The sequence below is a fragment of the Gopherus evgoodei genome, chromosome 2 (genome assembly GCF_007399415.2).
Source record: "Gopherus evgoodei ecotype Sinaloan lineage chromosome 2, rGopEvg1_v1.p, whole genome shotgun sequence".
In the NCBI taxonomy this organism is placed as follows: domain Eukaryota; kingdom Metazoa; phylum Chordata; order Testudines; family Testudinidae; genus Gopherus; species Gopherus evgoodei.
The window spans coordinates 295,138,073-295,161,423 of record NC_044323.1 but is presented as its reverse complement, the minus strand read 5'-3'; the positions used below and the strand labels follow the sequence as shown (position 1 = coordinate 295,161,423).

The following is a 23,351-nucleotide window of genomic DNA, read 5'->3' as shown; positions in this document are numbered from 1 at the left end:
GCAGCGCAGACCCCAGCACTGCTCCTGCTCTGCTGGCTGGCTCCGACTGCTACGGGCTGGCAGCCCCAGCATCTTGCTGTAAGTGGCTGCCCCGTGCGTGAGGGTGCGGACAGGCAGCCCAGAGGTGCCTACCTTTAAGATGCAATACAAGCACAGGACAGTATTTGCACTTTTTTGGGGGGGTGGGGGGAGGGAGTCTTTGCTGCTGCCTGATTTGTTACTTCTGGTTTCATGGTGTCCAGTTGACCAGTCAGTCTGTAACTCTGGTGTTCGTATCTTTGAGGTTCTGCTCTCGTTTGTCTGCAGCAAGGGCTGTGTCTCCACAGGCCTCAGCTCTGTTTCAAAGAGCCATGTGATGTCAAGTACATAGCTCCGGTCCCTGGGCTCCTGGCTAACATGCCAATCTAGCTTCTATCATGAAATTTTGATTCCTCCTATTTAAGCAAACCCCTTCAGTTCAAACATGAGCACTGCCTATTAAATTCCCTGGTGTTTGCCATGTTCTGCTCCTCATAGCATGCATTTCAGTCTGCAGTTTTCAGCTGTGGGGTAGCCAGTTTCTGGGGAACATCCTGCAGCTTAAAAGTATGAAGAAGCCAATTAGTCATATGTCTCCTATTAATATCAGCCACACTCAGGGCCAGCCCTAGACCAAATGGAGTCCTCTCTCCATTTGCTAAGTTTTTGAATACCTTATTTTTATTGCATTTGTAGTCCATTTTGCAACTTTGATGTGCAATTTGCATGCATGACTTATCACTATATATCTCTTGGTAGTCCATCGATCCGATGATGACAAATCTGTGCAGATCATCTATTGTTGGTCTCATGGTGTGCCCTCTGATGGCTATACAAGCCAATTCTAAAGGTGCACATTTGGCTGCAGATGGTGCATGGGAAGTTCGTGGTCAGTGGACTGTGCGCTGCTGATGCTCTGTGACGTCGTTCGCGTGCCTCTTGTAGACACTGGCAGCGGTCTTCCTCAAAGGCGTTGCAGGTATTTCTGACTGTTGCACGCTACTGTGTTCTGTCGCTGGCGGCGTCCTCAAGGTCCCAAGGTTTGATACTGCTGTACTGCAGATTGGCTTTGATGGTGTCCTTGTAATGTTTCCGAGGACGACCTATATGCCGGATGCCCTGGGAGAGCTCACCATACAGAAGCTGGTGGGGGATTCTGTTGGCATCCATGCGGCTGACATGATCGGTCCAACGTAGCTGTGACTTCATGATCATCATTTTGATACTTGTCATCTGGGCTCTCTTGAGGACCTCGAGATTGGGCACTTTGTCTTGCCAGTGGATTTTCATGATGTTGTGGAAGCAGTGCATGTGGAATGCTTCAAGCTGCTTGATGTGACACCTATCTAGTGTCCATGTTTTGCACCCGTACAAAAGAGATGAGAGAACAACAGCTCTGTACACAAGCAGTTTTGTTGACATCCAGATGTTGTGGTGGTTTAAAACTTTGACATGCAGACCAGCCAAGTGCCTGGCTTGCTTTGGATAGTTGTGCGTTGATCTCATTATCCAGTGATCCATCACTGGATGTGACACTACCCAGGTATTTAAAGTTCTCCACTACTTTAAGATGAGTGCCGTCAATGGAGATACTCGGGACAGAAGCATTTGATCCACATGCAGGTTGATGAAGAACTTCTGTCTTTCCGAGGCTGATAGTTAGTCCAAAGAGTTGCGAGGCCTCAGCAAGCTTGTTGACAACGTGCTGAAGATCATTTTCAGCGTAAGCCATGAGGGCACAGTTGTCAGCAAAGAGTGCCTCAAGAAGGAGTTTCTGCACTGTCTTAGTCTTTGCATTCAGGCAACGGAGGTCAAAAAGTGAACCATCGTGCCGGTATTTCAAGTATATACCTAAATATATATCACTATATATTATATACTATATATCACAATAAATTTGCATGCTCAGATCTGTAAATCTGTATTTATTCATGCCAATATAAGCAAATAATTCTTCCCCCTCTATGCGTATAGAAACTTTTAAATTTTAAGAATAACTGAAATGTTTTATCAGTAAAACAAGGTTCACAATATTATAGCTGGGCTCTCACTTCACCTTGTTCTTATGTCTAACTGACCGACAGGTAACATCCTACTCCTTATATACCCAAGAGTACCTGGCTGACAACATTCTAGGAGGTTCAAGTTAAATGTAGTTCTCAGAAAAGCTGGAAAGTTGCACAAGATTCTAGAAAGGTCCAGAACATTCTAATGAAAAATGAAGCCACATTCGGAATACCTGAAACATTTTACCTCAAACATTCTATTGTCCCTTTTGTCACTAACAACAAAAACAGCGCCCTGGCGCCCCCCAAGCCCAGCAGCCAGGAGGCTACCTGGGTTGTCTGCCCCTAAATCTGGCCCTGATCACATTATTAAATAAGGAGCAGCTGGACTGGATTAGGGCATCTAGTTCAGTGTGCTACCTTCAGAGCAATGGCTTACACCAAGTTCTTCAAAACAGGGTGAGTTTCCTCCTCCCTCCCCACAGGGCACCTGGCCAACTGTACAATACAGTCCCATGGTGGAGGTATTTCTTCCTGTCCCCAGCTGACCATAAGCTCATGCCTCAAAGCCATGAGATTTGATGGAACTTGTGATATTTTATTCTCACATTTATAATTGCAGCTGCTCTTCTTATTAATATAGAGCCCTCTAAGGTGATGTCTGTACTGCAGCTGGAGATGTAATTCCCAACTCCCGTAGATGTACACACACTAGCGCTGCTCAGACGAGTGTGCTAAAAATAGCAGTGTGGCCACGGTGGTTGGGTCTAGCCACACAAGCACAGTCCCATTGGAGATCCTAGGGTGGCCAGCGAGTCGTTGACAATGCAGCCACAGCCACACTGCTATTTTTAGTGTGTTAAGTCTTCCTGGGCTGGGAATTACAGCTTCCCAGCTGCTGTGTAGACGCATCCTATAAAATAATCTCTAGCTCACATACAATCTCCTCCAACAAAGCAGGGGCCCAGTTTAGGAAGAATTTTCTCTTAATTAAATATTGCAAACTGTACTCAGGTAGCATGGGGATGTATTTCTAAGGCGTCCAAGTGTATCTATGTCGAAGATACTGGTAATTAAATCGCATGCTCGGGGATGAGGATCCTTCCCACTCCCAAATGTACAGTACTGAGTACTGCTCCCTGCAGCAGATGGGATACCTGCCTAGATGGGCATATTTACCTGCTAATAATCAAAGATCAATTAATTGCCAAAATTAGGCTCTCCCATCATACCATCCCCTCCATAAACTTATCAAGCTTAGTCTTGAAGCCAGATATGTCTTTTCCCCCTCTGCTCCCCTTGGATAGCTGTTCCAGAACTTCACTTCTCTGATGGTTAGAAACCTTCATCTAATTTCGAGTCTAAACTCCCTGATGGCCAGTTTATATCCATTTGTTCTTGGGTCCACATTGGTACTGAGCTTAAATAATTCCTCTCCCTCCCTGGTATTTATCCTTCTGATATATTTAGAGAGAGCAATCATATCTCCTCAATCCCAGCGGCAGACGGTGTCAAAACGCTGATCCACCTCAAGTTGCAATAACTGCACTTTACAAATCACTGAATGGCCTCTGAATCCTCTTTCCTCAGAGCAGGATGAACTGCAGCTCCATATACTACCCTAGCTCTGCTCCCTGGGAGGAAGTTTGGAGCTATGAGGATCACCCCATTTTCCCCTTTCTGATCATCTCCCAACCCCGCTGGATGTCTGTGTCTGACACCATAACTAATGGCTTAATGAGGCAATGGCGAAGGTTAAAACTGCCCAGGCCTCTTTGCTCAAACTCCAGTAACAATCACAGTGAGTCAGAGGATGCTTGCAAACCAGGTCTTAGATTTATCAGCTGTGCTCAGCGTTTCATCAGTTTCAAAAGCCATTTACTGCTTTCTAACTCCAGGAATGTTCTTGCTTAATTAATGGCTGCAATCATGATGGCAAGGAACATTTCCAGTGAAAGAGCAATTAAATGCTCCCTAGGCTTAGACGCAATAATTTGGGGATAGTTACAGACATCCCATATTGCCCCTTCTGGTCCAAGCCTGTCTCTCTGGTATTGCGCAGAGGCATCAGGACAGAAGGCAAGGGAGAGGAGAGTCCTTATCTGTTGGCTCTAGTGATTCAGCACCCAGAATCCTGCGTTTAGCACCAGAATAGCATGCCAGTGCCAAAGAGGTGCCTGTAAACTGGAGGGAGGTCAGGAAAGAGAAACTAGAACGAACAACAGGCCCCAGGGGCTGCTTTACGAGAATGCGTTATGCACAGTACAGTACTTGGTGTATCTATAGCACCTTCCAGCAACATGCTCCGCAAACTCTTCATCTCTTGGCTCCCCTGTGACCTAGCTTCATATCATTACCCCCATTTTACAGGTGAGAAAATACAAAGATTTTAAGGCCGGAAGGAACTGTATTAAGATCATCTAATCTAACCTCCTGCATAACACAGGCCAGAGAACCTCACCCAGCAATGTCTGCCTCTAGCCCATAACTCTGAGTGACAGCCAACTTTTAGAAAGCCAACTGGTCTTGATTTAAAGACGTCAAGTGACGGAGAATCCACCTCGCCCCAGAGTAAGTTGTTCCAATGGTTAATCACCTTCACTGTTAAAAATTTGTGCTTTATTTCTAGCCTACATCTGTCTAGCTTCAGCTTTTAACCATTGGATCTCATTCAGCTTTTTCTGCTAGATTAAAGAGCCATCTACTGTCAGAAATCTCTTCTCCAGGCAGGTATTTTTAGACCATGATCAAGGCATCTCTTATTCTTTTCTCTTGGAAAAGACTAACTAACTAGACTGAGCTTCTTTAGTCTCTCACTATAAGGCAGATTTTCCAGATCTCAAATCTTTCTTGTAGTGTGGACTCCAGAATTGGACACATTATTCCAGTAATGGTCTCACTAATACCATATATAGAGGTAATACCAACTCCCTATTCCTATTCAATATCCCCCTGCTTCTAAATCTAAGGATTACATTTCCCTCTTAGACACAGCCTCACACTGGGATCTCATGTTTAACTGGTTATCTACCTTTTCTCCTAAATCCTTTTCAGTGTCACATCACTCCAGGACACTGTCTCCCCTCCTAGGAGTAAACTTAGGAGGATTAGATTTTTATAGGTAAATATCACTAAACATCAGTTGCAGCATACACACACACACACAAATATTTCCATTGATGATAACTGAAATTTACAGGTAAGCAGCATGAGAAAAATACTGTTTAAGAACATAGAGTTTTATTTAACTATATTTACTTTGTATATTTTAATGCGATTTTGACAATGTTTTTAATGGTAATAAAGCTTTAAGTTTTTGAATCTCAAAATCTACTGTCATTAAATAATTATTGTCCAACTCTCCACAATTCCCCACAACTGTGAAAATTTAGAATAGATTAAAAATGGGAAAAATGCTTAAAAATAAAGATTGATATTATCTGCTGAAATGATAAATAAAAATGAAATTCTGCAAAACCCACTTATAAGCATGACCTAACCTTTTTTCCTACATGTCTTTGCATTTGGTTGTGATAAAACTCATGTTCAAATGAGCTCACCTTGCCAAATGATCCAGCTCACTCTGTATAACTGACCTGTCCTCATCATTATTTTCCACTTTACACATTTGTGTGTCACCTGCAAGCTTTATCAGCAAAGATTTTATACTTTCTTTCAGGTCATTGATGAAGACATTGAGAGTAGTGGGCCAAGAACAGATCACCCCCATAGGATGATGATTTCTCATTACAATCACTAGTTGAGATCTCTGTTAGCCAGTTCCCAATCCATTTAATATGGGCTACACTGATTTTATATAATGCTACTTTTTATAAAATCAGCATGTCACATGGGACTAAGTTGAATGCCTTACAGAAGGCTACATCAACACAGATACCTTTATTAATCAGACTGGTACTCGCACCAAAAGTGTCAAGTTTGTTTGACATGATCTATTTTCTGTAAAACCATATTGGTTGGCATTAATTATGCTATCATTCCTTAATTCCTTACTGACTGTGCCTCGTGTCAGCCTTTTCAAGATTTTGCCAGAGATCAGGATTATCTTTTCCAGTCCTCTCGAACCTCTCCAGTGTACCAAAATTTGTTAAAAATCAACGTTAGTGGTTCAGAGAGCTCCTCAGCCAACTCTTAATAACCTTGGTCCTGCTGATTTAAAAATGTTAATAGCTGCTGTTTCATATCCTCCCTATTTAAAGCATAGAAAATATTTCCTTATCAATATAAGATATGAGTACATCAGTCGGCTTCCTTTCAAATACAGAAATATTTATTGATTATTTTCTGCCTTTTCAGCATCTTGATTGATAATTTTACTATCATCATCTAGTAGTGGAGCTGTGCTAATGGAAGGTTGCTGTTGATTCCTGATATTTTTAAAGAGCTCCCTCTTATTGTCCTTAACCTTGTTAGCTACAGATTGTTCACTGATTCCTTTAGCTTGTCTTATCAATTATCTGCATTTCCTAAATGCCAATTTGTTTTCATTGCAATCAACTTCTCCATTTTTCTATTTAAAAATTTTTTATTTGCTACTTTCATGACCCTGTTAACCAGGACGTTTGGGGAGAAGGGTTCTAACCAACAAAACTTCTAAGTGATTGCAGAATTGTGGGTTTTGGGGCGCCTAGTAATGCATTCTTAAACAGCACTCCAGCATCCTTCACATTTTTATGTTTTTATTTAGCTCCCATTCAATTTTGCTCATGATTGTTTTTAGCTTTGAGAAACTGGCCTTTTTGAAGCACCTGTTATATATATTACTGGACAGGACTATACTGCGTTTGCACATAAAGTTAGGTGCAGAGCCAGCAATAGAATACGGGTCTCTTCACTCCTAATCCCATGCTCTGATCACTCCCTATGTACTGTGAGCTTGGCTATAGGGTGGCTAAGGGAGACAGGGCGATGGGATGACTATCAAAAACTACCTTCATTTTCAGTCTGTTTACAGCCCAGGGGCCAGGCCCTGGAGAGCTCGGGTCAGGGGGAGCTCTGCAGCTGCTGGGCTTGCAGGATTGGGGCATGGTGAGGGGGTTGTATAAACCCTACACAGCAAGAACCACAAAGGAGTTAATGGACAGAACAGCTTCCCCCACCTGAGGCTAATTAGAAACTAGAAACACACCTGCTTGATGAGGATTCCCCGTTTACAATTTCATTTTGAGACCTAACAGTTTAGCCAGCTTTCAAGCCATGTTATGTGCACCACGTTCATTTTATATCGTTCTAGATTTGTAATCAAAATGTTGTGAGGTACCAAGGCAAACGCCTGACTGAAGTCTAGAGTCAGAGGGGGAGGAAGACAAGCCCCCTCCCAGGATGCCAGTACAATATACAAGCCATTGCTTATCCGCTTATCTTCCCTTCAGTCATACTGACAGGGGCTCGGAATGTCACATCAGCAGCAAGACAGTAGGTCTCTAGCGTGACACTGCGATTTATCGAGTGCCATTGATATGAAGCACGGGAGTCCGGCGTAGAAGGGCACAGCAATAAAAATCACACAGCCACCAGTTGGGGGTCCCTGACTCAGAGCTGCAGTGAGCCTCAGGAAAAGGAAGAGACACGTCAAATCATCTGCAGCAGCATTAAGGGGAGAGAGCAGGTGAGGGTTTGAAATAGGATTTAAAACAACAAGGGGAGACAGAGGAACCAAGATACAACAGCATGGCCCCTGTGTCAAATCTACAGTTCAGCCTGACACTGCCGCCAGAGAGAGCAGGTCCCAGCAGGTACTGACCCATCTTGGATCAAAATGGAGCACTGGATATTGGGACCTTTAGTACCCACAAGCCACAGCTCTGCATTAAAGAAAAGGGTGGCTGTGATGTGCCCCGGTGCAGCCATTGGGCCCCCAGCAAATGCCCACATGGCTCTCGCTGGGGAAAGCGTTGGAGGGCTGCAGATACCAGAGAACACGCACACACACAGTTCTGGCGACTCAGCGAGTGGAAGCCAGCAGGTGGCTGGCAGGATGATTTAATGGGTACAATACTGATCGAGAGGTACAGTAACAAATCTGCAACTTCCCGAAGAGTCGGCGTCATTGCAGCTCTCAGGGAGGGGGTGAGAGGGGCTGCACTCACTCATTCTGGAGTTTGCACACTGGCTGCTATTCTCCCTGTCCGTGCTCAGAGCCCAGGGCGAAGCAGCACAGAGCACCTGTCATACACGCTCTCATCCACGCAGAAACCCAGGCCGGAGAAGTGCCACCACAACAAGCAGCAACCACAAGGCCAGAGAACATGATCTCACCCTACCCTCCATGGCTTTGTCTGCGTATCTAACGAGAACAAGAAGCCCTCTGTGTCCAGCCCAGCGCTCCAGTGCCTGCCACCCACATGTGAACTCCAGGAGAACAGGCAAACAAGGGAAGGGGTTTGTCTCTGCAGAAAGAGAGGCTGTAACTTTGCAGGAACAATGCCGCAGTGATGGTCTCTGCCCACGGCAAGCTGCTCTGTCCTCGGATGCTCTGCACTCCAGCTGTTTGGCAGCTGGCTCCAGGAGGCTCTGCTAGCAGCACTAGTCAAGCTGTTTCAGCGTGGACCCCGATCACTAGCACCCCCCCCACCAAGTAATGCTGACGGCTTTTTCGCAAGTCCTACCAGGATAGCTCATTGCACGGCATTCTGCACGGATCTCTCAATTCTGATCAGGTCCCCATCCTGCCCTCATCACTGCAGCATCTGAGCACCTGCTCTCTCTGCTCCCCACGACTCCTGCTCGCAGGGAAGCGGAGGGAGGACACCTGCTCTTAGTTGCCACCTGGTCCCATCCTGGGAAGCAGGGTAGAGTTGTTCTTGCCGAGGCTTTGAGACACTAGTTTTACTTCTTTGGGACGATGATCCCAGAACCAATGAGTTTCATGGTCAGGTAGTTTTCCCAAAACATTATCCCCTCACTTCCCCCTTCTAATCTTTGCTCCCCACAGCCCTGGCCCCCACATACCAGCACGTCCCTGGTGCTTATGCCTCACTAGTATTTGGAGCCCATTCTGGTCCCTTCCGTTAGTCACCACTCAGCCAAGTTCCACGTTGTTCGCTCTTTAAATCCAGCTCCTTCTACGTGGGCAGCATTTTTGTTGCTCTTCTCTGAGCTCCCTCCACTTTGCCAATATCTTTCCAACAATGAGATGCCCAGAATGAAACCAGGCATTACTGGCTCAGGCTCCCCCAGCCAGGTGCAGTTGGGTTAGCCCCTCCCTGCTCCAGGACTTGAGGTCTTTGCACCTACAGTCACAAGATTACATGGGTCTTTTTTGCCATCATATCCCTTTGCAAGTTGGCAGTTCACAAGCAAAGGCACTTGGGGAGATGGCAGAAGACAGCCACTTGAAAGCCTGTTTGAGTTTTAATAGTGTTCCGAGCTGCATAGGTGCATGGGAACCTTTCTGGCTCGGTTGGACGGCTACTCTGCATTATCGAAAACAGGCAACTGCAATAAACTGTGCGGCCTCAGAACTGATGATGAAACCAACGATAAAATGCAAGCTGCTTGTGGCAGGCGCCACGCCGGCGAGTCTGCTGGTGTCCTGGGAATTAGCTCACCAGCCTCCGGAGCGCCCTCTGCAGGCCAGTGTCCCTCCCTGGACTCCGGTGCCTCGTTATCTGGGCTGCTGCCCCCTAGCAGTAGACCCCTCAGTCTCAGGGTCTCCCCTCCCCAGGGAACCCCCACTCCCTATCCCCACCTCGCCTGTTATACAAGCCAGTTGGGGTCTGATTGGGGCGTGGCCCAGCCGCGGCTGCTTCCCCAGTCAGCTGTCCCCAGCCACAGCCCTCTCCAGGGCTGCTTTTAACCCCTTCGATTTTAGGAGCGGGGTAGCCGCCCTGCTACACTGCTGCATGCACGCCAGCCCGAAGAGGCAGAGCTGGAAAGCAACCCACCTCCCACTATACAAACACAGGATACAGGGACCACACAGAGGGTTCCCAAGCTTTGCCTAAATGAGGCCTATTCTGGCAATTTGCCTGGGGCCCAAGGCCCACAATTAACCTGTATAAAACTGGAGCAGGTGGCAGCTACCCGCGTCTTCAAGGCCTCGCAAATCACTTCCCAGTACCTAGCTTCAAAACCAGTCTCCAACACCACCTGGTAGCTGCCATTATCCTGGGTCCCTTTCAACCCACCAGAAGGACAGACAGCACTTGTGGCTCTAGGGCAGAGGTGGGCAAACTGCAGCCCACGGGCCACATCCGGCCGGCGGATCCCTCCTGCCTGGTCCCTCAGCCCCCAACCCCTCCCCCACAGCCTCAGCTCGCCATGGGCAGCGTGGCTGACTCCGGCCGGGTGGTGCAGCTAAGGGGTGAACACAGGGTGCCCTGGCACGCCCCCCACCAACAACAGGGGGCCCTGGGGCCGGGCACTTGGGCAGCTCAGCACCAGCGCACCCCCTGTGAGGGGGAAGGGGCTGCACTGCGGCGGCAGGGGAGCAGGCAGGCGGTGCGGGTGGCGGGAGTACGGGGAATACGGCCGCAGGACTCAGGAGGAGCACCGGGCGGAGAGAAGTGGCGTTTTGAAGGGGAAACTGCCGCTTCTCTCCGGCTGTGTGGCTGCCCCTGCTCCTCCTGAGCCCTCTGCCCATGTTCGCAGGGCCACATTCTGAAAGGGACTGGGGAGGGTCCCAGAAGGGCGGTTAGGGGCAGAGGGTCCCAGGAGGGGGCAGTTAGGGGACAGGGAGAAGGGGTTGGATGGGGGCAGAGTCCCGGGGGCAGTCATGGGCAGGGGGTCCCAGGAGGGGGTTTTCAGGGGACAAGGAGCAGGGTGTGTGTGTGTGTGTGTGTTGGATGGGTCAGGGGTTCTGAGGGGGGCGGGCAGGAAGTGGGAGAGGGCCAATAAGGGGCAGGGGCCAGGCTGTTTGGGGAGGCACAGCTTTCCCTACCCAGCCTTCCATACCATTTAGCAACCCCGATGTGGCCCTCCAGCCAAAAAGTTTGCCCACCCCTGCTCTAGGGGATAGCCTCCTTGTGCCCAAAGAGATGACAAGTCCATCCACATCATCTTGCTGGACCCTTCTGCTGCACCTAATACCACTGATCACCAGATACTCCCGTCCGGCCCTCGAGAGGTTGCTGGGGTGACCAGAAATACCCCAAAGTGGCTCAGGCCCCTCCTCTCCAAGCAAACCCAAGAGGTTGTTATGGAGAATTGCTCCTCCATCTCCAAAACCCAAGAACCCCCACGTTATTCAGCATCTCTAGGGAGCTGACAAGGGCTGAAGACCCAACAGGACACAGACAAGACCCAGCTCTGCTGCTCCCCTACATCGAGTGTGTCCATCTCCCAGCTTGTGTGTCCAACTCAGACCATCACTGCGGGCACAGAGCAGTCGAACCCAGGCAAGACCAAGTGATATTGGTAGGAAGAGAGAAGCACTTTCAAGAACTTGCTTTCCCTGTAACCTCTCCACTATCCAGGGCCTCTCCCTGCACATTAAATCAATCTGTAGCCTTTTGGTCTTTGGGCATCTTCTCTGGGTGCCCAAAGAGTCATGGCAGCAAAGGACTCCCAGTTTCCATCTGCAACTTGCCAGAGGCGTATGCCGGCTTGTAGCAGACTCAGAGCTGGCCATGCACGGCTGCCAGGTTCGCATACTGTAAGCAAGATGTAAGAATGAAGCCCCGTGCCCTGGAAAAGCTCCATGAAGTACAAAATGCATCGGCCTGTGTGATAGCAGCACCTGGAGCCATGAACACAGCCCCGTGGGGCTCTGCTCACTGCACTGGCTCCCTTCTGAATACAGCCCAATACAAGGTCCCTGTCCTGATATTCAAAATTCTCTGTGGAAATGACCCCAGCTACCTGAGAGATCACCTCCCCTCCTCCACCATAACTATGTTCCACTGGACCCAGGGAACAGTCAACCTGTGGGGCAGGCTCAGAGTTTCATGGATATTCAGGCCAAAAGGAACCACTAGGATCACCTAATCTGACCTCCTGCATAGCACAGGCCACAGAACCTCACCCAGGGATTGCTGCATCAAACCCAGATTTTATGATTGAACTAGAGCATACTTTTTAGAAACACCCAATCTTGATTTAGAAGCTCCAAGAGATGGAGACTATCACGTAAATTGTTTCAATGGTTAATTACCGTCTCTGTTAAAAATGTTTGCCTTATTTCCAGCCTGAGTTTGTCTAGCTTTAACTTCCAGCCATCGCATCTTGTGACTCTGTATGCAAAGATTAAGGAGTCATTTACTATCAGAAATCTTCTCCTCGTGTAGACACTTACAGATTGTGATTGCATGAGACCAAACTTCACCAGGAGTAAGATCTAGACTGTGGAACTCAGTGCCACATGAGCTGACAGGCCTCATCACACTCAGACTAGATCTAAACAACCTCATCGCTTAGATTTCATCTTCCCTTAGTAAGTTCTTAGCAAACACAACACACACACTCCCCCACAAACGCTAAACTATTAATGCAGCGAGTTCTCCCACAGGCTGAGAAAGGAGAAACGGTTATTGCTGTATCTATTTCTAAGTATGTGGGGCCATGCTCAAGTATTGTTGATGGTGATGGGGACCAGACAAGCCACTAGATCAGATTCAATAGATCTTTAATTCACATATGCAGCCTTTGGAGAACACAAGACCCATGTTGTGATGTTCCAGCTTGATTGAAGGGGTCTTGCTGTACATAATTTAAGGCAGAGAGAAGCTAAGAGGGAGAGACAAGGACAAAAGAGGTTTTCAGCTGTGATTTGAAATGGATGGAGAGATACAGAAAGGCTGGTCTAGGCAGCAGGAGATGCACAGGAGAAGGCACTTGCACAACAGATTTTGAGCGGGATTTGGAAGGAAGAGACACATTAGGACGGTAACGTTGCTTGGACTGAGGCCTGCTCTACACCATAAGGCAGCTTATGTCGATCTATGGCACTACAGCCTTGCTCCTGCTGACGTAAGTGTCCTACTAACCGATATAACTCCACCTCCAGGAGAGGTGCAGGGCTTATGCGGGTGTAGTTAGGGGGACGCAGTGTCCCTGTAGACACTGTGTTCCTTACGTCGACTTCTGGCCGTCTTGTCAATGGCAGGAGCCATGAAACTGACAAGAAAGCTGGGTAGCCAGAGCCCAGCTGCCCCCCACTCCCTGGAGAGCTGAGCAGTTGGCCCCTGCTCCTGGCTGGGAGTCAGGGCGAGAAGCCTGGGCGGCTGGACCCTGCTCCCAGTGGTGGGGGGGCAGCCCGGGAGCCTGGGAGGCAGCCTGCCAGGAGCCTGGGAGTCTGTGAATCAGCCAGGGTCCCAGCAGGGAGCTGCCAGCAGAGCTGATTACTGCAGTTTACCCCAAGTCGAGCCTTTTTTAAAAAGTTGGGGAGGGAGGATTTTGAACCAGATCAGGAGATGAATGAGGCGCCTGGACAGCTGTGACTTGGGAAGGCCATGGAGGAGGAGGAACCAGGCTATGTATAATTGACAAACTTGTATACACGTGTGTTGGTATCTGCTTCTGCCACACTAAGCCCTTAAGCAGCTGCTGTCAAGATGAGCGAAGTGCTAGTGTGCAGGGAAAACAGAGGGTTGTTCACCAGCCTTGGTTTGATTTGCCAGCTGGGGCTACAACAGGCAGTAGGCTCCAGTGCAGAACTGTAGTGAAGAGAAGCAACCAAACTGCACATTATGCTGTTGATGAAGCCAGATTTAAGGCATTTGTTCAAGAGTCCAGGTCAAACAAGCAGAGCAATGTTTGTCCCCGGGGGCAGCGCATGCTGGATGGGAGCTGAAGGGACAGAGAGGGTTCTTCACTCCTGAGGCTGGGACGTGGCTTATTTTAATGACTGTCTGCAGCTCTAGCCTGCCAGGAAGGGTGTTGGCACCTTTGTTCTCTCTCTGATTTTGTAGTGCTGTCATCTCAGGGACTCCTGGTGAGTTATTATAAGGTAAAGGAAAAGGAAACAGTTTAATGCATTTTCACACCTCGTTAAAAAAATAATTTTCTCCTGAATGGTTGCCAGGTAGAGCTTTAGCTGTGGCTTGCCCCGATCAGGAGTTAATATATGGTTTACTGCTTCATGACTGAAAATAAAAGCCTTACGTTAATAGCGTCTAGAGTAACCAATTACCAGCTTTAACTGCAGTGCTGGACAGCAAGGGGGAGGAAAGCAGATGATTCAGGGGTTGCCATATTGCAGATGACATTTGTAGGGAAATGACTCTTAATGGGTCAGAGCTGAAATAGAACTTGCAGAGGGGCAGCTTCTAAAGATGCAGCTGCTCTTCTTTCCAACTCACCAGCAGAGCCTGGAGAGAAAGACGGGATGTGCTGAGGTCTAACTTTCTCCTTGCCCTCTCGATGACCTGAACGCCAGCACACGCAGAATGCAGCTCACAGGCACAGAGGGTACGTCTACACAACAAAGAAGAACCCACGGCTGGCCCGTGCCAGCTGATTCGGCTCAGGCTGCAGGGCTGCTTCATTGCTGTGTAAACTTCAGGACTCAGACTAGAGCCCAAGCTCTGGGACATCCCCCCCCACCTCACTGGGTCCTAGAGCCCAGGCTCCAGCCCAAGTCCAGATGGTGAAACTGCCTCACAGCCCAAGCTCTAGTCAGCTGCCACGGGCTGGCTGCAGATGTGTAGTTGCTGTGTAGACAAGAGAAGCCCAACCTTAGCTCCATTCCAGTCACAGACTCATAGACATTAACGTCAGAAGGGATCAGCATGATCATCTACTCTGACCACTGGCACATTGTAGCCACAGACCCACACCCACCCACTCCTGGAATAGACCCCTAACCTCTGGCTGAGCTACTGAAGTCCTCAAATCCTGGTTTGAAGACTTCAAGTTACAGAAAATCCACCATTTACACTAGTTTAAACTTGCAAGTGACCTGTGTCTCATGCTGCAGAAGAAGGTGAAACCCCTCCCTTCCCCCGCCCGGTCTCTGCCAATCCAACCCCAGGGGAAAATTCCTTCCTGACCCCGAATATGGCAATCAGTTAGACCCTGAGCATGTGGGCACGGCCTGCCAGCCAGACACCTGGGAAAGAATTCTGTGTAGTAACTCAGAGCCCTCCCCATCTAGTGTCCCAGCTCCAGCAGCTGGGGGGTTTTGCTACTGGCAGTTGCCAATGGGCCCTGCGCCACTGTAGGCAGTCCCATCACACTATCCCCTCCGTAAACTTATCAAGCTCAGTTTTGAAGACAGTTAGGTTTTTTTGCCTCCACTGCTCCCCACTCACTTCCAGATCCAGTACAAAATGCCCTCTGCCTAATCTAGGGACATTTACAAACCTTCCATGAGTGGCAGCCTCTTCTTAGCCCATCTAGTGGCAACATTTCTCTGATTTCTCCCTGCGCCCTGGCTAGCCCTGGGCTGTGAGCCTTCTCCTGTATCTTATCACTGTTCTTTCTGTGTTCAAACCTCATCTGAAACCCTCTCTTCGGCGTCTGCATCGGGCTCTCCAGGTCAGAGGGTGGGGTGTGAAATGCTCTCCTTCGCACTCCCCTGATCCTGGCATTGCTTTGTGCATGGCATTCCCTCAGCGCACTGAGTGACGGAGCAATATCCAGGCTGGTAACTTACACAGGGTTCCAACGGTCACAGAGCGCTGAAAATGCAGCCCAGGATCAATGTGTCCCAACCGTACTCTCTTTTCTCCAGTCTGCCCTTTTCCCTGCTCGGCTGTAAGCCCCTACACCTGAGTGATCTTCTCCAGCCTTGCCTAACGCAAGTGTACAGGAAAGTCACAGCAGTGAGGCAGTGCAAAGCAAGGAGCTGGCTTGGTGTATTTCCCACCGCGAAGCATGTGCACTTTGGGAGACAGTTGGCATGACAGACACTGCACAAAATCAGACTGGGTGGTGCAAGCTTTTCCCTCGCTCCTGCGAAGAGCACATGGACGTCTTTACACTGTCCCATCCTTGCAAACTGCATCAGTTCAAGAGCACTGTAAGGATTTGCTCCCATGAAAAAGCAGGCTCAGACTAAATGTTTGTGCACACCCATTGGGAGACCACAACAAAATGCTGCCAATCCCACTGCATCGTTCCCATATAGGACCTGAATCCTGCGCCCAGTGAAGTCAATGGCCTAACAGCTTTGATGGCTCCAAACCAGAGCAAGCAGCACGCAGCTTCAGGTTTAATGCTGTGCTAACCAAAGTGAGATTACCATTGTGAAGCTTGCGTGTCTAGATAGTCACTTGTTCAGTGGGGGGGAGGGGGTACAGGAAGTTATAACTTTTGAAGTAGAGTTCAGCTCTGAAAAGGGACCCTTACAAATGGCCTTGTGAGATATTCCACAGACTCCAGATGAAACGTACTAAATTTCTGAGAACTGGTTTTTCCAACTGCCAGCTCCACAGCCTGCCCCTGATGTCTGAGTCAAGCTGGGTGCTGCTCTCCAGCTTCTGTATCATCACTCATACTAAGATTCTGCTATTGGAACAGAGTTAATCATTCTGACGATGATGCAGAAGCCAGGAGAGAATCCAGCTCCCTTTCCCACAGTGGGTTGTCTCTGCAGGGCCAACAGGAGTAAAAAACAAATTTTGTTACTGAAGTCAGCAGATCTGACTTCGAATGTGCAGAGGAGCCTTTTCTTCACAAAGTCATTTTTTTTGCCATAATCAAATGGGCCATTGAGATACCGTGGCTACTCCCTACTGACAGAGTGCCCTGCCAGCGTCAGCGAATCTATAGGACACGTACATCAGTAAAAATCACACAGCAGCAATCTATGAGATGTTCATCACTAGAGATAAGCAAAATGCAGGTCTGGCTACTTACATTTCTCCTTAAAACAAATACACGCTGAGAATCAGCACAGGACATGTGGGCCCTGAGCAGAGATGAATAGGGACCCAAACATCTGCATGTTACACGTGTGTGCATGTGGCATGTGTGCATGTGTAAAAGAGCCCAGCTGGTGCTTGGTGAAACCATTACTTGTCATTTGAAGCTATTGAGCTCATTTCATGCTGGATCTCATGCTGGATTTCACAGTGTCCCAGGGATGAAAGGCCAGTGCTAAAGCCTACGGATGCTTTCACTAAGCCTCTCTGGCTGGCCGGTTATTTACAAGTGCTGCACTCGTCTCACAGGGAGGACACAACACACAGTACAAAAAGAAAAAGGGTTGCAAGTTCGTTAGGGACAGCAGTCTCTCTCTTACCTTTGGTGTCATTCACCGGATCCATGTGCCGGTAAATATACCCTTCTAGGTAGGAATGGAATTTGGGAGTGGGCGGGAAGAAGGCCAGGCAAATAGCCATTAGCTCCCAGCCCCGTGCCAGACTCTCATAACGGAAGTTCTCAGTGGTCTGCCGGCACAGCTGGATGTATAGCTCGTCCCTCAGACCCTGCATGCTCCAGCCTTTGGTGGCGATCTCCAAAGCCACGCTGAGTTGATCCGCCTTGGCCCGCCGGTCCCCCATGTACATTTGAATCAGTTTAAATATCTCACAGGCTTCCTTCTTGACGTTGCGGTCGGTGGTCATGATCATGGGCTTCTTGATGGACTCGCTGCTCCAGGCCAGCATGTTGGCAATGGAGACCTTCCTCCGGAAGAGCCCTTGGGTGTGCTTGTTGAAGTGCTTGGAGGCCCAGTTCTCAATGTCCGTCTCCGAGGAGGGCTTTCGTAGGGTGAAGGTAGGGAAGACACAGCTGGCACTAGGCATCATATTTCTGTTCTGTCTGCTGCTCTCAAACTGGGCACAGGCACCAAGATCCTCGGACTGAGAAACAATAGCCAGACAAGTCATTGTTACTACCTGCACTGACCCACTTAGATCCTTCACATATAGTGAACAGCAAATCAATGATTACAGAATTAACAGGCACCCAATACACCCACCAAGATGTGAACGCTCCTAGGAGAGGGATTCCTAAACCTCATAAAGATGTAAAGCTAACAGATAAAATCATGTATAATAAGTAAAACACTTCATCAGTCACCTTTCCCCAGCCAATAGCATCAGTTACTACTGGGAGAGCAGGTGAGCGAAGCCACTGATCAGCCGATGCCATTGCTCCATCCATCCCCCCTCCCGACCGATCACTAGGGCCATTAGTGCTCACTCCTACTTATAACTATGGTCAAAGGAAGCCAGTGGGACTGTACAGGCTGTAACTCCACCGAGAGCTTCCCGCAGTGCGGAAAGCAGAGTGGAATGGCTGATTGCATTACCTGCCGTGGCCTCTCCATGTAAGGGGGATATCTACAAGTCACCATCTGAGACCACTGGTAGGTTGTGCATGTTTATCCAGCTCAATGTACAGCTGGAAAGGGAAGACACTCACCTGTAACTAGAGTCTGCTGAGTAGAATATGCTCCACCAAGCCACACTCTTAGGGTCACGAGTCTTCAAATGTCCATGTGCCCTGTGAGGGGAGGGACTGTTGGGGTCTATACGGGGGTTGTGCTTTGCATTCAGAGTTGAATACAAATAGGTGTGAATGCGATTTTTCCCTCTGGACGTTCAGAAGCTGAATATTGGGCTGGCTCTGTACTAGGCAGAAATATAGCCACATTCAAGAGGAATATCCTGCACAAGCAGGCAGTTATTCACCCAACAGACTGTGGCCTGGAAAGATTTAGTTCTTTAAAACCTGCATACAGACAGGCAGGCTTTGGACATTATTCTGCAGAGGATTTTGTCCCCTGTCCTGCCCTGCTACGGGCTCGTGATAGTACTGAGAATGCCTCTTGCATGAACATTTATTTGTGGCTTTTCTCTGAATTGTGCTGTGGAGCCCCTCACGGACGAGGCCCGTGGCAGCAGTGTACAAGCACCAGCCCTCCACCTCACCCTCCAGGGTGGGCAGAGAGGTGACCTGGCCCCTGTGCCCCAGACCCCGTTTGGTTAAAGAGCTGGGAGGAAATCCCACGTGAGTTCTCCCTCTCATGGGAAGCAAATGACAGCAGGAGCTCAGCCCAGCCCAAGTGGGAACAGGGGATTGGTTACAGGCCACGGCTGGCTCTGACGTGGCTTCATGGTGGGAAGAGGACCACGAGCTTGGCCAGTGAACACACAGAGCAGACCCAGACGCAGCTTGGACCTGGGGGGTTGGGGACCGGCACACTGAACAGGTCAGGGCATAGCGGTAGCCAGACGAGAGGTGTGATCCAGACACAGCAGAAGAGACCTGCCCATCACGGAAACCACAGACAGACACCAGCCAACACAGCAGAGAGCAGGTCTCACCACTCAGAGCTGACATTGTTCCCGAGCACCAGTGATCCCTGCAGGGGCAGAGGAGCCCTGTTCTGGTGCTGGAGCTGGGGCAGTCTGGACTGTTACTCAGGCTCGACAGCAGTGCTCTGTATTTAGGCACTGAGGACTCAGGATGTTGTGCTATTGCTGTGTGACTCCATGTAGGAGCTGCCGAACGGCTCCTTGTGCTCACTGAGATATCGCCCCTGCCCAGATAAAGTCACTGGGTTATGTCCGAATGCAGCATGTATTTGTGGGGTTAATGCCGGCCTCCCAGAGGCCGTGGAAGGGGGTTGTGCCTGTGGGAGGAAGTGAGGTTCTCCACTCCTAAGCATGTGATTTGGAGTATGGGGAAAGCATCAGAAACTGAGGTGCCACCCACAGCAAATACTACAGCAGGCAGCTCCTGGGAAAGGAGAGCAGCATGAGCTAGGTCCCGTTAGGCCCCCGGGGAGTCCAGTATTTTGGAAGGGCTTCCAGACCCAGTTACGTCTTGGGGCATAAAAAAGGTTCTTCCCAAGCCTGGGTCCCAGGAACTTGCACATGAAGTTCTAGGCTTTTTCTGTGAAGCGTTGATGTTAAAGCTTTCTCCCAGATACAATAACTGCCCTCTGGGCACACCCTAATAATAGTCAGTATCAATTTGCACTGCACATTTGCGCCTTCCCTCTAAGGACCTCAAAGCACTTTACAAACATTAATAAACTAAACCTTACAACGTCCCTGTAGGGAACTGTCACCCCCATTTTACAGATGGGGAAGCTGAGGCAGGGAGAAGGGAAGTGATTTGCCCACCATCATGTGGCAAAACCCAGACCTGTTCCTTAACCACAAGATCAGATCGTTCTTCTTCCCCAAATACATACTCTACACACTGTATGCAACACATCAGTGCCCAGCAGAGCCTTGGAAGTCACTGCCTTAGCCCGTCTCCGCATGGCACAGCTATACCAGTATAACCCTCAGTGTAGACACTCTTACTCTGCTATGAGAGAGCCTTTCTTTGGTTTAGCCTAAACTTTTACTCATGCAACCTAAGCCAGATTGAAAAAAGGCACTTCTATATCCAAATAAGATTTTCTACAAACCAGGATAACTACATGGTTTAAATTCACACCTTACCTTATACCACACTAGCTTTCCTGTATATACAAGCCCTTAGTACATAAAGTGCACTGTCACTGTCTAACCTGACAGAAAATGACTTGGTGGGTGATTACGGAGAGAACAGAAAGACTGAAAAATACAGGCTGCAAAGACTGCTCAGGCCATGAGTTGTGCAGGCTATAAAGTGGTACAGAATTTAACCCAGTATTCATGTTCCAGTGAGAACACTGGAACAAAAGCATTAAGGCAGCTTATGAACATCAGGCTCAGTTCAGTTATCTTTATACATGCAGCTAACAATTCCATCGTGTGTTTACACAGTGAGCTTTTCATTACTATTTTTTGCACACGACGCTTCACTCAGCAATGAAATGCAGCCAGCTCTGGGGTGAAATGACAGCTATTTAACCAAGCACAGCAGTGCTACACCATAGGGTAGACCAGGAAGTGATGAAAATATCCCATCTCCACTAGAAATGGAAGGTAGACAGAACGCAATGCTCCAGATTGGCCAAGAAGCTGGGGCTCACACTCCTGCTCTTGTGAAAATGGCTGTGGAGCTTTAATAACCACAAGTGAACGGGCCCTTGGTTTTTACATCTCATCTGAGACACATTCTGCAGCTGTGTGAAAATACTCACTAGCTCCCAACCACCCAAAATAAATGTGTTCTGGCAAAAGCTAGATATCCGGGGAGGTGGGAATGTGAACGTCGTGCACCCATAAGCCTCCCTGGGTTCAGAGCCCCATCCTGCTGAGGGCTGTACGACACAATCCTGGACCTGCAAATCTAGCTGTCAGACTGAAGCTCCAGTTCAGAGCTGTCCATAAGTCCTAGGCTACTGTTACTTCCTCATTCACAACGTGACCTCTCTGCACAGGGCATTTGGTGGCACAGCCTCACTGCACAAGCAGCAGGAAGGTCTTTGAACAAGACAGGAAACTCCAACATGCTCCTACAGGAGCGCGGTTTTACTGCTGCTGAGGTGGGTGGCCTGCCTACAAGCCTTGCGTGACTGAGCCACATGGACAGACTCACAACGCCTGGGAGCCTTTCCATGGGCAGGATGGACTTCTGCAAAGCTGCGCAAAGAGCATCCATGAACGACCCTCATCTCCTGGGGCAGACAGGGCCATCCAAACAGTTACAAATGGTAGCTGCTGAGTCTCTCTTCCCCCTAACCCAAAGTTACCCCAGGGATGAATCTGGCTCTGTATTTCAAAAGCTGGATTCCCAGCTGAATGACCTTTAAGTACATGGACTCTGCAAACACTGAAAGGCTTTAAGGCTATTTTACAGCCAGCACTGTGCAGTGAAGCTTATTTCTTTTGGTCAGAATCTTTGCCAGTTTGAAAATGTGCCCTGAGATTGATACAGAGGCCTAGGACTATTTGTTGCTTCTGATTGATTTAGAAGAATCCAACGTCCTTCCTTTGTCACTTCACAGCCGTGTTTTCCAATGGGGCCCACTCAGGTGTGAAATCAAGAACGGCGATATTGCTCTGCTACTCCTGGGGCCTCCGCCCAGTGCAATATCTCATCGCTGCTGAGGCCTCCCTCTTCTGTGCTCTGCATGCGGAGAACAGGGCAAAGACAAGCCAAAGTGAGATGGAAAGGGGCAGAGGCAACAGGGAAAACAACAGCAGCAGGAAGAAGATGAGAGCAGGTGGGTGCTGGGGAAGTAGTGAGAAAACCACCCAGAAAGCTACTCGTAAGGGCTTTGATCCATTTTGTTGCATTGAGCACGAATGGAGGGTTTGAATTGCTGCCTGATCCATTGTTGGTTTAAATAAAAACGACATTTCTTTTACTCCTAGGAGTGAACTAGGGAGGGTCAACAGGTCCAAGGGATAAGGTGAACCAGAGATTTTAGAGAGTGGAGACATGTTGGGCCCCATCTCCCTGCCTGTGCAGGATTGGTCGACTGCTCATTACTAGCCGTTTGTCCACACAAGATTCAACTGCCCCATGTAACAAGGTTTCCCCACTTTCCTTGGGAGACTGTCTCTGTGCACTCCCATCATCAGCAAGTCCTCTTACTGCTCACTCCCAGGGCAGGAGGAGAGCATCAGGAGAGCAGCGGTTCTCTTCCTCACTCTAACACAGATTCGCCATTGACTTTAGGAGAGTGACTTTGCCTCTGGGCTATTGTCTCCCATCTGTTTAATAGGGCGAACATTCTCCTGCTGCTCTGGCTATTGCAAGACTTCATCATAGCAATGTAGGTCTGGAAGGGAACTCAAGAAACCATCTAGTTCATCCCCTCATGCTGGGGCAGGGCCAAGTCCATCTCACCTCCCTCTACACCATGACAGATATTCTTAACCTGTTCTTAAAAACCTCCAATGATGGGAATTTCACAATCTAACAAGATAACCTGTTCCAGTGCTTAACTATCCTTACAGTTGGAAAGATTTTCCTAATATCTAATCTAAATCTCCCTTGCTGCAAATTAAGATGATTCCTTCATGTCCTACCCTCAATGAACATGAAGAAAATTGATCACCGTCCACTTTGTGACAGACTTATGTCCCTCCTCCATCTCCTGTGCTCTGGAGTAAACATACCCAATTCCTTCAACCTTTCCTCACTGCTCAGGGTTTCTAAACCTTTTATCAGTTTTGTTGCTCTCCTGTGGACTCTCGCCAGCATGCCCAAAACTGGACATAGTACTCAACCAACGGAGGCCTCTTCCATGCCTCTAAAAGTGCTTTGAGATCCACGGATGAGTGGCACTGGAGATGGGCAGAGCATTAGTATTAAGTTCTCCTTCTTTTAATTTCATCCTGTGATCATTATTGTCCCCAGGTACTTAGGCAATGTGGTATGAGAACTGAGGGCCATCACCAAGCCAACTGCCAGCAGACTCAGGGACACCCATCCCCTGGCACAGCTGCATTTCTGCTGTGGTTGATACTCTTGTATCATCATTTTCTCTAGCAACAAGCTGCACAGTCAGGGCTTCCAAAGACACGTCCCATTCTCAACAAGTCTGGTCAGTTGCTATTCAAAAATTGTCTGACCTGAAATTTC

The 23,351-nt window shown here is 48.7% G+C and overlaps 1 protein-coding gene across 2 annotated transcripts in view; it reads right to left on the bottom strand.

Annotated features, from left to right (window-relative positions):
- Positions 1-23,351, bottom strand: part of ARHGAP39 (Rho GTPase activating protein 39) — a 402,448-nt gene that overhangs the window by 115,768 nt on the left and 263,329 nt on the right. For both annotated transcript variants that reach the window (XM_030553957.1, XM_030553958.1), the window contains exon 5: positions 17,170-17,731. In XM_030553957.1, coding sequence (XP_030409817.1) covers positions 17,170-17,731 — 562 coding nt within the window. The remainder of the gene's footprint in view (positions 1-17,169; positions 17,732-23,351) is intronic.